The 13,546-nt window shown below is 39.2% G+C and overlaps 1 protein-coding gene across 2 annotated transcripts in view; it reads left to right on the top strand.

Annotated features, from left to right (window-relative positions):
• The window catches only part of CCDC88C (coiled-coil domain containing 88C), a 97,424-nt gene that overhangs the window by 63,037 nt on the left and 20,841 nt on the right, over positions 1-13,546 (top strand). For both annotated transcript variants that reach the window (XM_042047240.1, XM_042047241.1), the window contains exons 13-19: positions 1,671-1,852; positions 5,381-5,518; positions 6,983-8,053; positions 10,305-10,432; positions 11,325-11,466; positions 12,081-12,269; positions 12,648-12,809. In XM_042047240.1, coding sequence (XP_041903174.1) covers positions 1,671-1,852; positions 5,381-5,518; positions 6,983-8,053; positions 10,305-10,432; positions 11,325-11,466; positions 12,081-12,269; positions 12,648-12,809 — 2,012 coding nt within the window. The remainder of the gene's footprint in view (positions 1-1,670; positions 1,853-5,380; positions 5,519-6,982; positions 8,054-10,304; positions 10,433-11,324; positions 11,467-12,080; positions 12,270-12,647; positions 12,810-13,546) is intronic.

The raw sequence follows: 13,546 nt of genomic DNA, 5'->3' as shown, positions 1-13,546 counted from the left end.
TCATTTGAAATACATTTTCCTGTATTTCAGGAAAATGTAAAAATATCGTATTTTCTGGCCTGTTTAAAATACCAAGTTTTGTTCCCTTCCTGATTTGCTTTCACTATCAGTGTAATAGAAGGAAGAATGCTAGTTTTATTTTGTTACATCTTATTTACTAATTTCTGAAACATAACTTTCAAAATTAGCTTGAGTGATTTATCACTGCACTGATGTTTAGCATTTTAGCCCTGGAGCATCAGAAACTCTCTGATTAACCAGAGAAAAAGAATGAGGAACTAAGAACATCCACAATCTTGTATTCAGTAGGAAAATAAAATGGTGAAGGAAGCTGGATTCTTTTGTAAAAAGAGACTATTCCACTTTGGACTTTTATCTCATGGAAGTGCTGTTGTGATTTTACAATAATTCTCTTTAAGAAGTTTTATTTCAATCGATGTTGCTGTTCTGAATGCAGCTTGTTTGTCACAAATAGAGTCAAACTGCAAAACTCTTTTGGAAAATCTCCTGTTCCTGGATATCAAGTTGAGTCTGCAAGGGTGATAGATACAAGATTTTACCAGCCAGTTTGGAATATTTTATTCAAAATAATTTTAAAAATAAGCATGGTAAAAAGTAATTTAGATGGACTTTGCTTCAGAACAGAACTTGACTGGAGTATTCAGTTAATGTTAACTATTTGAGTCTTCACTTGACCGAAGCTCTCCAGGTGATGCTCCATAAAAGAGACAAATAGGATTTTACTATTCTCAGAAAGTTGCCAGCTTAAAGTACTCAGTATGCTGTAGTGCTTATTTAGAAGGAGTTATTAATTTTCTTAGATTTAAAGACAGTGTTAAAAGTCAATTTCATATGAAATGCTGTTTTGAGGTGATGGGTAGCAATTATTTCATGTGAAACAGAAGATTGCTCTTGTAATTATTCAAATGCTGGGCAGAGAAATTAACAGAACAGTAAGGCTTGGGTGATGGATTTTGAGGCTGAGAGGTAGTGAGACTTTGATTTACAAACATTGAGTAAAATAACATCTCTGTTGTAAAACTTGATGCAATTTTTTTAGTTCTGAGATTTCAACTTCAGACACTTCTCAGAGCAGCATTCTGATGGGTGTCCTGTGCCTGGGTACCTAGTAATAAATTATTCTCTCTGATTCAGCATATTCTTGATGAAGAAGTTGTAAAGATAAGCACTGGAATACTCCTTTGTAAGAACTTTTTTCATGACTAAATGTGATTAGATACCTGAGTTTTCACTAGCTCTTGGAAGTGCACCACCTTGCTGTTTTAGCAAACAATTAGCAGGGGTTTATTTTCTGCCTCAATTTATTTCCTCTGATGAAAGTATGAGATGGTATCAAAGTATATTTTGCTACTAACATTAGACGCATTCCTAACATGACTAAAGCAGATTTAAGAAGAGTTAAGAAAGTGAGCAACTTTTGAGACAGCTGGCTGTTCAGATGGCTGTTTGTTCAGATAGTAGCCTATTTATTAAAGGTGCTAATGGTTATCTGTGAAAATGGGTTCTGTTTTTAACCGTCTTTACTTAGCAGTCAAGCTGAAATTGTAAGACTGACAGCAATAATCTTCATCTGAGTGGATCTCACACACCTCAGAAGGAGACGTTTGTAAATTGATTAGTGCCACCTTCTGTTTCTCATGTTTCAACAGCCAGAAAGTCCTTTGTATTTGAGTTGAATGAATGTGCTTCGAGTCGAATACTGAAGCTAGAGAAGGATAATCAGAGCTTGCAGAACACAATCCAAGAGCTGAGAGATGCCTCCTTGACCTCCAGAGAGAGCAGCCTAAGGTTTGTGGAACTGGAAAAGGAAAATCAACAGCTTAGCAAAAAGGTAATTTGTTCACAGGAACAAGTGGAGCTCTTAGTTTTTTAAACACAGTGCACAAAGGACTGTGCAGCATTCCTGAATGATGAGAGTTTTCAGGGAGTTCACCCATGATCCCCGTAAGACTGACCATGGTTTTGGTCCCATCTATTTAATTGCATTCTTATGCAATTAAATTCTAATAATTTTATTTATTGCCTTCTACTTCACTGCCTGCTTATGTGCATCATTGTAAGAAAAAGTGACTGTTCCCATTAAATGAAAGCTGGTTTTCAGTGCCTGTTTGCCCCTGTCAGATTGTACTGTTGATTATGTCCTTTTCTGTTGTCTCACAACCATCACTACTAGGAAAGGAAGCCATGGTCACAGTGACCTACTTTAGTTTTCTGAAAGTTTAATAATTTTTACATGTAAGTCAAATAAATCACACAGGTGAATTCAGGTTAGCATGTTCTAAATGTCTTTCTGGCTGTCCAGAGTCCTGGATCTGCTTTTTCTTTTTTTCTGTCCTCTTTGCTGTTTAAAATTCTCTGGTGTCTCTCTCTCTCTGCAAAGATCTCAGTTCTTCCAGTCTTTGTAACAAACATGTAGGTCATCACTTGGTAAATTTACTTACATATGTGTGTGTGTTGCACTCTGTTATTAACTGTGATGACATTTAGCTCAAGTGCCACCTCAGTGCTTGTCCTTGTGAAACAAACTGCTCAGTTCATCTCCAACTACCAGCCTTATTTTTGTCTGACTAGTAACTTGAATCCTCAACTCTGGTTAATTGAGCCAAATGCTGCTGGGAAAAAAAGATGCTTGCTACTCTTTAAGTATAAAACATTTTCGTGTTGGATTTTTTCACATTCCTACTGTTCATAAATTATCCAGAATATAAGGCTCATTTCTCCTTTTGCCATTACTGCTGTAACCTGTGTGTGTGTGACATTGATGCAATGATTTCTGTTCTGTTTGGCTTGCCTGTGAGCTAACCGGGTGTTTCAAAGGACAAGGGGAGAAGGCATCTAGATATGAAATGCTGCTTGTGGATGACTAGATTGTAACAAGCCCATTTCTCTGCTGGAGAGAACAGGTATCCAGCACTGGATCATTCCATCTTCTGGAGAGATTAATTTGCTAAGTTGTGATCAGTTCTGCTTCTTTGCTTTCTTTTGTGAGCAAGGAAAACTGCAAAGATTCAGTTCACTCTAATCTTCCTTCCACACTTCCATTTATGACCTGTTGTGTATAAGTAATTCAATCCAGCTCTAATTTACATGCCTAAAATTGGAGAGGGAGGCATAGAAAGCACTCAGCAGATACCTGTGGTGTACAGCCACTCAAGTCACTTGAACAACTGTGGTCAACCTCTGGCTTTGCCCTAGGCAGATTCCTGTGGGCACCTCCTGTTACAGCACTATATTGGTGCCAACAGTTGTGATTCCAGAATTAGTCTGAAGTTTTTGAAGATGATGAATGCTTTGACATGGTGGGGTCACCTAAAGGTCTCGTAGTTCTGTAAGACACAAAATAGTAGTAGGGAACACCTCTGTAGTGTAAGGAGAGCACCACATGTATCAAAGAAATGAAAAAAAAAAGGCAGGCAAAAATAGTCCTATTAAGAGCAAGTGAAATGCCTGAACACTACACCAGAAAAATACAGAATATGATGGGAGCTGTTGACTGAATACCACAGATGAGTCAAGTTGAAGGACTTCATCTCCCCTTCAGGGAAATTTGGGAAAACAATTAGTAGACAGCATTCTGTCTGGTTTTTGTCAGTGTACAAGATTATTTTACATACATAAAATAATCTTTGATGTGAGATGTTTGAATTTGTTTTAATCTTGCCTTTCTCAAGTATGTTTTTGTACTTCTCCCACACATGTATCCCCTCAATTAGAATATAGCAAGGTGTGCCAGGGAAATAATAGGCAAAGTCTCTTACTCACTGAAAAACGTTTAGTGTGGTGGGCAGGGGAGAGTGCAGGGGCTCTGGAAGAGCGTTAAAGTCAAGCATGTATAAGTCAGAGGACAAGAGATAAAGAAGTATTTTTCTCAAATGTTCTGTGTCTTTGGGGTTCTTTTGGTAACTTTCCTGAGATACCCATAGTAAAATCTTGTCTCCCTAAAGTTGTTTAATTGAGCTGAGATTTCATCCACTGTCTGAGACTTTCAAAAAATGTTGTTTGAATATGCTTGTTTATCTGCTGATCTAGTGCTTGGTGGGATCATGTAGCCAAAACAGGATTATTCAGGTAGTACAAGGGGAGATGTTATAAAGGAAAAGTTACGTACAGTTTTTTTTTTTCCTTTCTTACAAGGTTTTCAGAGGAGCTAATAATAGAAAACCCTCCTTTCAGGCACAGTCAAGTAGTAGCAGTCTGAGTACCTGTCCATTGTCTCTGCCTTTCTGACTTACTGACAAGAGCTGTAAACAGTAATGTCTTACTTGCTTCCAGTTTTCTGGGAAATGCAGATGAAGATCAGCTATTGCTGAGCTACTGAGTTTGTTGCAGCTTTCTCTGAACAGCTCCTTTGAGACCAATGAACCTCCACATGGTTACATTTCCAACTGCTGAGCCCTCCTTATCTCCAATCTGGGCAGCCCCTGCTTGTTTAAACACTTCCTGTAATAAGGCACACGTTGACACAGGCAGAGCCCAGCCTCCAGCTATTTCCCACTTGTAAGAATTAGGTTTAATACCCCTTTCATTGACATTTTCACTGTTGGCAGAGTTGATAATACCAAGACAAAAATGAGCTGATACTTGTGCAGAGCTGTAGGTGCTCACAGTACTTTGCAAGCTTAGAAAGGAATAAATATTTCCTGACTTGGGGAGTATAGTTCCCAGAACCTCTTGGTTCTAAATACTGAAGAACTACTGCTTTTCTGTTCTTCATGCATTACAAGTATGACTTCAAAAGGAATAAGTAAGAAAACTTTTGTTTGTTGTAGGACTGGAGCCTTATTCACAAATCTTTCAAATGCAGCCTTGTCACCTACTGGGGAAAAGAGGGCCAACAGAGCACAGGGAGTGGGAATTTAAACTTGCTCACTCCAGTGCTTTAGTGTTTTTCCTCTGTTCCTGTTTTAGGTTGGTGTTTTGGTTTTTTTAGTGTTGTTGCTCACTGAAGTGTCTTAATAACTTTGTCTGCATTCAGTGGTAGAGTAAGACCATCAGTGATGGAGTGGCTAGGAGGAGGCAAGTTCCCCAGGAAGGGGAGCACCTTAATCACTTAGAAGGGGAGAAACTTAATCACTTTTGGCAGGAGCACAACAGGGCATTCAGCAGGCAGGTGAACTAAGCATTTCTTACTGCTGTGCCTTATATGCTTTGATCATAAATGGCATGAAGAAGATTCTTGGCACTGTGAGAAAAACAGTCCATTTCCTCCTCTGAGATTGGCAACTGCAGAAGAGAAGGATTTAATCTTTCAGCCATAGTCCCCATCTCATTTCTCTCTGGTCTTCAAAATGACTTAAAGTGCAAACAGTCCTTGTGTCAAGCTGTGGCTGATGTGTTTTGGTGTGTTCTCTCCATACAGATTGAGAAGTTGCAAAATCAAATTGAAAAAGAGAAGCAAAGCAATCAAGACTTGGAAACCTTGAGTGAGGAGCTGATAAAAGATAAAGAGCAGCTACAAGTTGTCATGGAGACTCTAAAAGCTGACAAAGACAGACAGGTGAAAACTTCTCAAATGTAATATAACAACATGTGCTCAGTAATGGTAATTCAGTGATGCCATTTAGAGCATCTGGTTCTCTCAGGGAGATAAGGCAATTTGAGAGCTATTAAGTGCAGGTTGAACTTGTTCAAATCTAGGTTAAAAGCTTCTTCAAGTATAGAAGCCCAGCATGTTTTGCTGATTTCTGCTCTTGTTACCATAAGGGGATCTTCTGGCTGTTATATGAACAGACATTCCCCCTTGAGGGAAAAAAGCCCTTGGATTTTACTAAATGGAATACCATCTGGTTTTAGGATGTGCAGATAAATCCCCATTTTATTGCTGAAGATTGGTCTTTTGCCACCTGTATGGCGTGATCGGTTTGGTTGAGGTCCTTCAGCCAGCCTTTTTGCACTATTTTAAAGACATGCTGAGAAAGTATTTGTCTTCTGGATTGACATTTTAATTGCCCTTCAGCTTTTACCACTGTGCAGTTCATGTGCAATGCCTAGAAATTCTCTTGTTACAGGTTTGTGCAAGTATCATATCATCTGTACTAATCTGACAAATGAAAAAAGTACAGACAAAGATCATTAGAGACTGGTCTAAATATTCTCAACCTGTATGAAAATTTATAAGTTTCTGTGAGGCAAAAATTAAATAGCAAAACATCTTATTTTTGTGTAGTTCTTGTGATCTTGAAGGATTTTTACCCATACTTCTCCCTGGGAAACTGCACTTTACCAACAAAGTCTTGCATTTCAGTTAGAACAAATACAGATGCTTTGTGGCAGGAATTAATGCATGGTTTGAAGGTAGGGCAGGAAGTAAAACAGGATATATTCTCAGTTGTCAAGAAGAGCAGTTTGTGATTTTTTCAGGTCTAGGCCCTTTTGATTTGTGTGGATGTTGTCTAATATAAGAATCAAATGCAAATTGCAGTCTAAATTGCAATTGCATCAGCTGAAATTTGACCAGTGGGATAAGTGTACTGTCCTTACAGGAAGTGTCTCTTTAATGACATCTGTAACTGCTCTACATTTTCAAGCATTCTGAGATTCCTGACACCTTATCAGAGATAATTTCAGTCTTCAGATCCTAAAGATGAGGACTTTGGGACTTAAGACTATCTTAGACTAAACCTAGACAGAAATATACCCTCTATTAGGAATTATTTGTAGCAAAGCATCTTCTCCAAGGTGTTCTCTGAAGGTCCTCTGTTTACTTTCTCCTTCTGCCTCAGCCTTCTTGGATGGTGGCAGGAATGTAGCGCACACTTTTTAATTTATTAAAATCGTGGCTTACCAGAGGTAACAATTTTTTTCAATAGTTTGGGTTCTTGGTTATATTCAGTAATTTGCTGAGAAATTTATCTTGGATTAAATGGATATGATTTTGTTAACAATCATCTGTCTGCTTTAGGGCTAATTTGTATTGCACTTGTAAAGTAGATGAATAACATTTGCACAACTGTTTATGTAGATAAAGGACCTTAAACAAGAAAATGATCACCTTAATCAAGTTGTCTTATCCCTGAGACAAAGATCACAAGTGAGCAGCGAGGCAAGAGTGAAGGATATCGAAAAAGAGAACAAAATCCTTCATGAAACAGTTACCGAGACTAGTAGCAAACTGAGCAAGCTGGAATTTGAGAAGAAACAATTGCAAAAGGATTTTGACCAGGTTAGAGAAAAAGTGGAAAGGGTGGAAGAAATGGAAAAAGAGCTCCACCGACTGGAGAGGGAGAATGAGCAGCTCACAAAAAAGGCAGCAGTGATGAAAATAGTGACAGAAAAAGTGGAAGTTCTTGAGCAAGAGAATGGCGATCTGGAAGTGGAAAATAGGAAACTAAGAAAATCCTTGGACACATTACAAAATATTTCCATCCGGCTTGGTGACCTGGAAAGGGACAACAAGCTATTGGATGAAGAAAATCTGGAGCTTAGAAGAGTGGTAGAGACCATGAGATTTACCAGCACAAAAATGGCACAAATAGAAGCAGAAAATAAAGATTTGGAGAGGGAGAAAGAGGACTTACGAAAGAATGTGGAAATGTTAAAAGCAATGAACAAGAAATCAGAGAGGCTGGAGCTAATCTATCAGAGCGTCAACTCTGAAAACCAGAGACTTCAGCAAATGGTGGAGAACAGCAGTAAAAAGATCCAGGAATTAGAAAAAGAAGTTCAAGGAATGGAGAGTGAAAATCAGGTCCTCCAGAGGAACCTTGAAGAGCTAAAGGTTTCTGCCAAACAGCTAGAGAGGTTAGAAAAGGAAAACAAATCCCTAGAACAAGAAATGTCTCAGCTAGAAAAAGACAAAAAAATGCTAGAGAAAGAAACAAAATGGCTTTGGCAGCAATTGGAGCGGAGAGATGCTACTTTGGATGACAATAAAGAAAAGTTGGCAGTTGCTGAGAAGGAAAACAAGACACTAGAAAAGGAAATTGCTCGATTCAGAGATTCATCTAATAAACTGAAAGAGTTTGAAAAGGACAATAAAGACCTCCTAAAGCAAGTTACAATTGATAAGGGAACACTAGCTACATTGAGAGAGGTAAGCAAAATAATTCTACTGGGTTGTATGCTGCTATTTTTTTTTTAAGCTCAGTGAAGTACTAAAGGGAGATATCTGTCCCACAGGAGATCTTCACAGCCTTAACAACTGTTCCTGGAAAGTGGAACATACCAAAAACTGCACTTGGTGCAGCTGTGCAGTATTCCACTTTGTGTCCACAATACAGAGTCTGAAAATTATGTCTTTCTCCATGCAGAATAAAATTTTAAAACAGCTCTCATGTGGTGCCTGTTATCCAAAGACTTTGATACTTTCTCTGACTGTGACCACAAAATTGTTTGCTAACATAAGAGCTCCAGCAGGGGAGATTGACTCTCAGGTCTAGAAATTTCTAGCGCTTGCTGAGGACACATTGGCATCCCTGTTCTGAAAGAGACAAAACCATCCCAGATGACCAACCTAAACCTTTCAATAAGAGCTGCACCAAGATTTGGCTTTACAGCTACCTTACATACAGCATCTTTCCCCACATGCTTCCCTGCTGAGTGAGAGCATGCTAAGCAGCAGTGATCTCTCCCTGCACCAAGCATTGGGACTTTGGCAATCAGAGGATGTGTGTGCCAGAACCTGGCACTCTTATAAGTGGCCTATGAGCAGATTCAGGTTATTGCAACTTGCTCTCATTGCCTGTCCCAGCTGCTGTTGTCCTGCCAGAAACAAGATTTCCTGTGAAATTAAAAGGAAAAAGGGTTGTGCTTCAGTAGCTCAGTGAAATAAGTAAGTTTAGCAAGACTAATACAGTAGGCAATCACTTACTTTAATGTTCAGTTTTATTTCAATTTTTGAAGCATTAGTGTAATTTTGAGGAGGAGAAATAAAGTCTGTCAGAAACACTTGACACAATCCCAAGTTGTGTTTCTGTCCAACTTTCCTTAAAAATAAATAAAATAATATAATTTTTGAGAAGGCTCCTTTTTAATCTTTTCATTCTCAGACTTCTGCAGATTTTCCAGTGGCGCAGACCTCCATACAGCAGCCCATCTTCTTTTCCTTAGTTACTTTCTATAGATCCTGCTGAAGGAGTTAATGGATGTTGAAGGGACCCTTTTTTACAGACCACTGGACTGGCACTGGCCTTACCCATACATTTTTTCCCTTGCCGTGTGAATGAATTCATGGCTACATTTGTGATATCAGAGGACTCTTGAATACCTAGAGTTTAACAAAATATTTTTCTAAAATTTTATTCTTGCTTCTATTTGATATTCAGGGTAGTTTGGTTTTGGTGTTTTTTTTTTTTTTTTACTTAAAGTGCTTCAGTAGCATTTTTGTTCTTTCTTCATGTGTTGTTTAAGAAAACTTTTAGCAGAAACATGAGCAATGTAGATCTCTATGGTGCCTTTGTATTTCAGAGAATTTTGAATGGTAGGGATCTTCACACTTAGCCATGCACCAAAAGTAATTTGTGCTTTTTAGAAACGCAGGCTGTCTTTCGAGGCCGTTTCCACACAGACCACTTTACTGGCATAACAGCAAAGCATTGTCCCAATATACCTTCTGGTACAATGCTGTCAGGTCTTCTCCTTGTTTGACTTCCTTGCTGGGTTCTGCTTTAGTTTCTTCCCAAAGAAACCTAAATGAAACCAGGCTGCATTAGTAGATACCAGAATAAGTGAGCAAGGTCACAAGTCCAAAGCTGTCTTGTCTCTTATGCTACAATAATACACTTTTTAAATTTTGGGCAGTAATTTACCGTATGTCAGAAACTCAGTGCATTATTCACTACTGAGCCTGTTACCAAGTCCCTTGCTAATAACATCATAGCCATCATACCTCAGAAGACTTCCATACTGAGGTCCTGTTGCTCCTCTCTGTGTATGCCAGTGCTGGCAGGGCTTTTTGTCCTAGCTGAGAGGTGGGAACTCCCTCTGCTGGTCCCCTGGCCTGCACACATCCCTGTGTGGCACAGAGATGGGATGGTGTCTCCTGGTCCTCACATTCCCTCGTTTGGTAGGCAGGCACAAAGCCAGTGTTGGCAGAAGTCGTTCAGTACAGTGAGTGAGGCAAAGGCCAAAAGAAGCATTCTGCAGATTTATTTCAAGTGACCTATAAATAGAAGCAGTCAGTTTAATTCTGCACTCAGCTGTCACTGATGAAGAATTTTAGCTGACCTACTTGAAACCAGGATTTTATCCAATGATTTTTTCAGTACTCTTAAAAGAAATGTGTAGTGCTGGATAATTATCACCACCCTTTGCATAGCAACTAGTCATGTTAATGCTTCTTTCAGGATTTGGTCCTGGAGAAGCTGAAGAGTCAGAAGTTGTCTAGTGAGCTGGATAAACTGAGCCAGGAACTGGAGAAGATGGGATTGAACAAAGAGCTGCTGCTGGGGGATGATAATGGAAATGACGACACGTAAGAAAACTGAGCTCTTCTAGTCATTTTTTTGACTCAGCCTAACTGAAGCCCTTTGCCTTTCTTTTTGGTTCTCATCTGTCTCCTTGCCATTACCCTTAACAAGTTTGGAGATAAATCACATTTTTCTGAGGCAAGCTTGGCAGCATACTGTAAGTTTTGCAAAACATTTTTTGGGTGGAAGAAGGAAATGCAATTTTCTACCTCCATGCTAGCAGTGTTACTACAGTTCCTCTGTGCTCGCCAGCAGAGTAGTTGGGTAGCTATTTCAGTGTGTACTTCTCTTCATGATCTCTAACAAGTAAGGATAGTGTCTATTAAACAGTGTCTGTCATTACTTCATGTAATTGGTGATCCCGATACCTGTTAGTATAAACATAGATATTGCCTAAGAAACATCTGATGGCAAGGAATTCCTTTGTAAGTCCTATAGTAATGAACAAAGAAAATCCCAACAACCTGTGTGTATATTGGCTTCTTGGTAAGACCTACTTAGAGAAACATACCCATCTTGTAGGAGTCTTTAGACTGTGGATTTTCCTTCTTGTCACGAATGTACGAAAGAGCCATGAGAAGAAATTTCTGTAGTGTAATTATGGGAAAAAGAGAAAAACTTATTTTCTTTCAAGTTATATAACTCTTTGATACTTCTGTAGAACCATGCTGGTGTTAACCTCTATTACAATTGATTGGATTTTCCATAAGTGAGTTCCCCAGCTATAATGTATCAGTAGCAATCTGCAACACTAGAGGAAATCATTTTCCTGAAGAAGCAAGCACATACAATTTAACATGTAGTGAGATTGGGAATGGGTGAAGGTGAAGTCTTCTATTTAGATGGTGGCTCGTATCCTAGTGGCATACACTGGAAAGCTATTATCATATTTTTCAGAAAATACAAGGTTCTGGAAAGCAAAACTGAATCAGCACTAAAATCAACACTAGCTGTGAAAGAGGAAAAGATTGCAATGCTGGAAGCGCAAGTGAAAGACTTTCTGAACTTGAACCAGCAGTTACAGAATGATCTAAATATGGTAAGAGCTTAAGTGAATTTTAACTTTTCACAGTGTAGTTCTGAACATGTAAATGTGTTCGCATGTTCAGAGATTCTTTGGTTTGAGGTTTGATTTTTTTTGAAGAACAGGTTGTCTCTTCTCTCTGCCCCTCTCTATACACATCATTCCAAAGAACTTTTTTCCACTGGACTGCCTTTTTTTTTGTCCCTTTCTATATAACGAAACAAAATTCATTAAAAAATTTTGTTCTAGGGGCACATCAGCAAGGGTGCTATTGGATAATTGCTCTTTTTAGATCTGTTTTCCCGTGTTTTTTTTTATTGGCATGGCTGTGTTTTTCTGCCTTGTTTAGTGGAAACATAGGCTGAAGAAGACTGCAGTTGAAACATCTCACCTAGGAACAGCCTGTTTGTTAGGTGACAGTGAGCTTGGGTCAAAAGACCCCTGACTGGATGCCAAGAGACGTGGAATCTTCCACCTGTCTGTGTCTCAGCTACCCTGTCTGTGAAGTGGGGTAATGGTTGTTGAATCTCTGAAAGTCTGTACAGAGCAAGAGAGGAGTGACATATCCCATCATTATTAATGCATAATCCCAGTTCCCTCAGTGCTGAAGTTGCTTGTTGACTGTGTAGGTGAAGAAGGACTTCGATGCACTTAAGCAGACTCAGCAGGATGGACAGTGTGCTCAGAAGTCACTGAGGAATTCAGCAGAGAAGCTCATTCCCAACCAGCAAATGAATGAGAAATTGGAAACGGGGCACCAAGAAGCTACCACAGAGCTGCTGAAACTGAAGGACAGGGCAATTGAACTGGAAAGGAATGTAAGCCTTCTTCTATTTCCTCTTAGCTCATAGACTTCTCTTGTGCTCATGAGTGGGTTGCTGGAAACTGGATTTTTGAGCTTAAAGGAATCTGGTAGGTTTTCTGGAGCACCCAAGTCTACCAAATTTCTTGGATGTCTCTTAGGACTACACGGGACTTAAGTGCTTCATGTGTCTTGTGTCCGTCTTGTCCCATCTTTGCAGGGATTAATGTGTAACACCCGTCCTACCGTCATGTAATGCTGGGAAGAGTTTGTTTTATGCCTTTGTTGCAGGATGATCATCACTAATTGGTTCTCATCTTTGATAGGACTCCAGATGATCAGGACAGCTGTTTCTTTTCTTCCTGTCACCCCTTCAATGCCATCTCTCTTTCAGAATGCAGCCCTGCATACTGAGAAGCAGCTGCTTAAGGAACAGCTAAAGCATTTGGAAACACAGAATGTCTCCTTCAACAATCAGATCCTGACACTACAGAAGCAAAACGTCTTCCTTCAGGAGCACAACACTGCCCTGCAGACGCAGACAGCCAAGCTCCAGGTCAGGGCAGCCTTGTGCCTCTGTGCCAGGAGGTTGGATTTGATTACAGTAGTGTGGAGAAGATGACAGCTAATAATAAAACGTTTGTGTTGGTAGGCTGATGCAGTGATGTAAAGATGAGGTCCAGAAGGTGGAGCTTAGTTTGAGGTCTGAATTTCTCTAAGCTAGAAGGGAAGTTGGCTCTGTAGCTAATGTCTGGTAGCTACCTTCAGCAAGAAGGTGGTTAGTTAGAGAGAATTTGTTAAAATCAATACAGCAAAATCCAGATGTGTTATTCCATAAGCTACACTTCTGAAATAAAAAAAAACTTTGCTCTTTGCTTTTTTCTGTTAATGCTATGCCTGTGAAAGAGCTTGGAAGAAATGAAAAGAGGACACAAGTCAGCTCCTCGTAGGTATTGTAGCAATGAGTTCCAATCACAGTTTTCAGGCTTTCAGACAAAATGTCAAAGTTGCGAGTGGAAAAGATACTCATAAAAAGTATTTGAATTTTAAAAAAATAAACTTAGTTTGAGAAAGAGACCAGTTTCAAAGGACAGCATTGGATTACCTCTATTTTTCTTTCACTTCTCAAGCTTTTCCTCTTACCTGTTCAGAGATGGGTGTTTTGGTTCTCTTTAATTATTTCTCACCTGTAATTGACTTATATTAGCAACATATAAAATCAATACACCATCTCTCTACTGAAACCAGACTTGTTATGAGTACTGCTCACATACACAGTGTTAGGAGTATTGT

The sequence above is a fragment of the Corvus kubaryi genome, unplaced genomic scaffold (assembly GCF_017639235.1).
Source record: "Corvus kubaryi isolate FWS band 111438036 unplaced genomic scaffold, C.kubaryi_AGA036_p1.0 66, whole genome shotgun sequence".
In the NCBI taxonomy this organism is placed as follows: domain Eukaryota; kingdom Metazoa; phylum Chordata; class Aves; order Passeriformes; family Corvidae; genus Corvus; species Corvus kubaryi.
The sequence above is the reverse complement of the archived record's forward strand: the minus strand, read 5'-3'. Positions and strand labels throughout refer to the sequence as shown.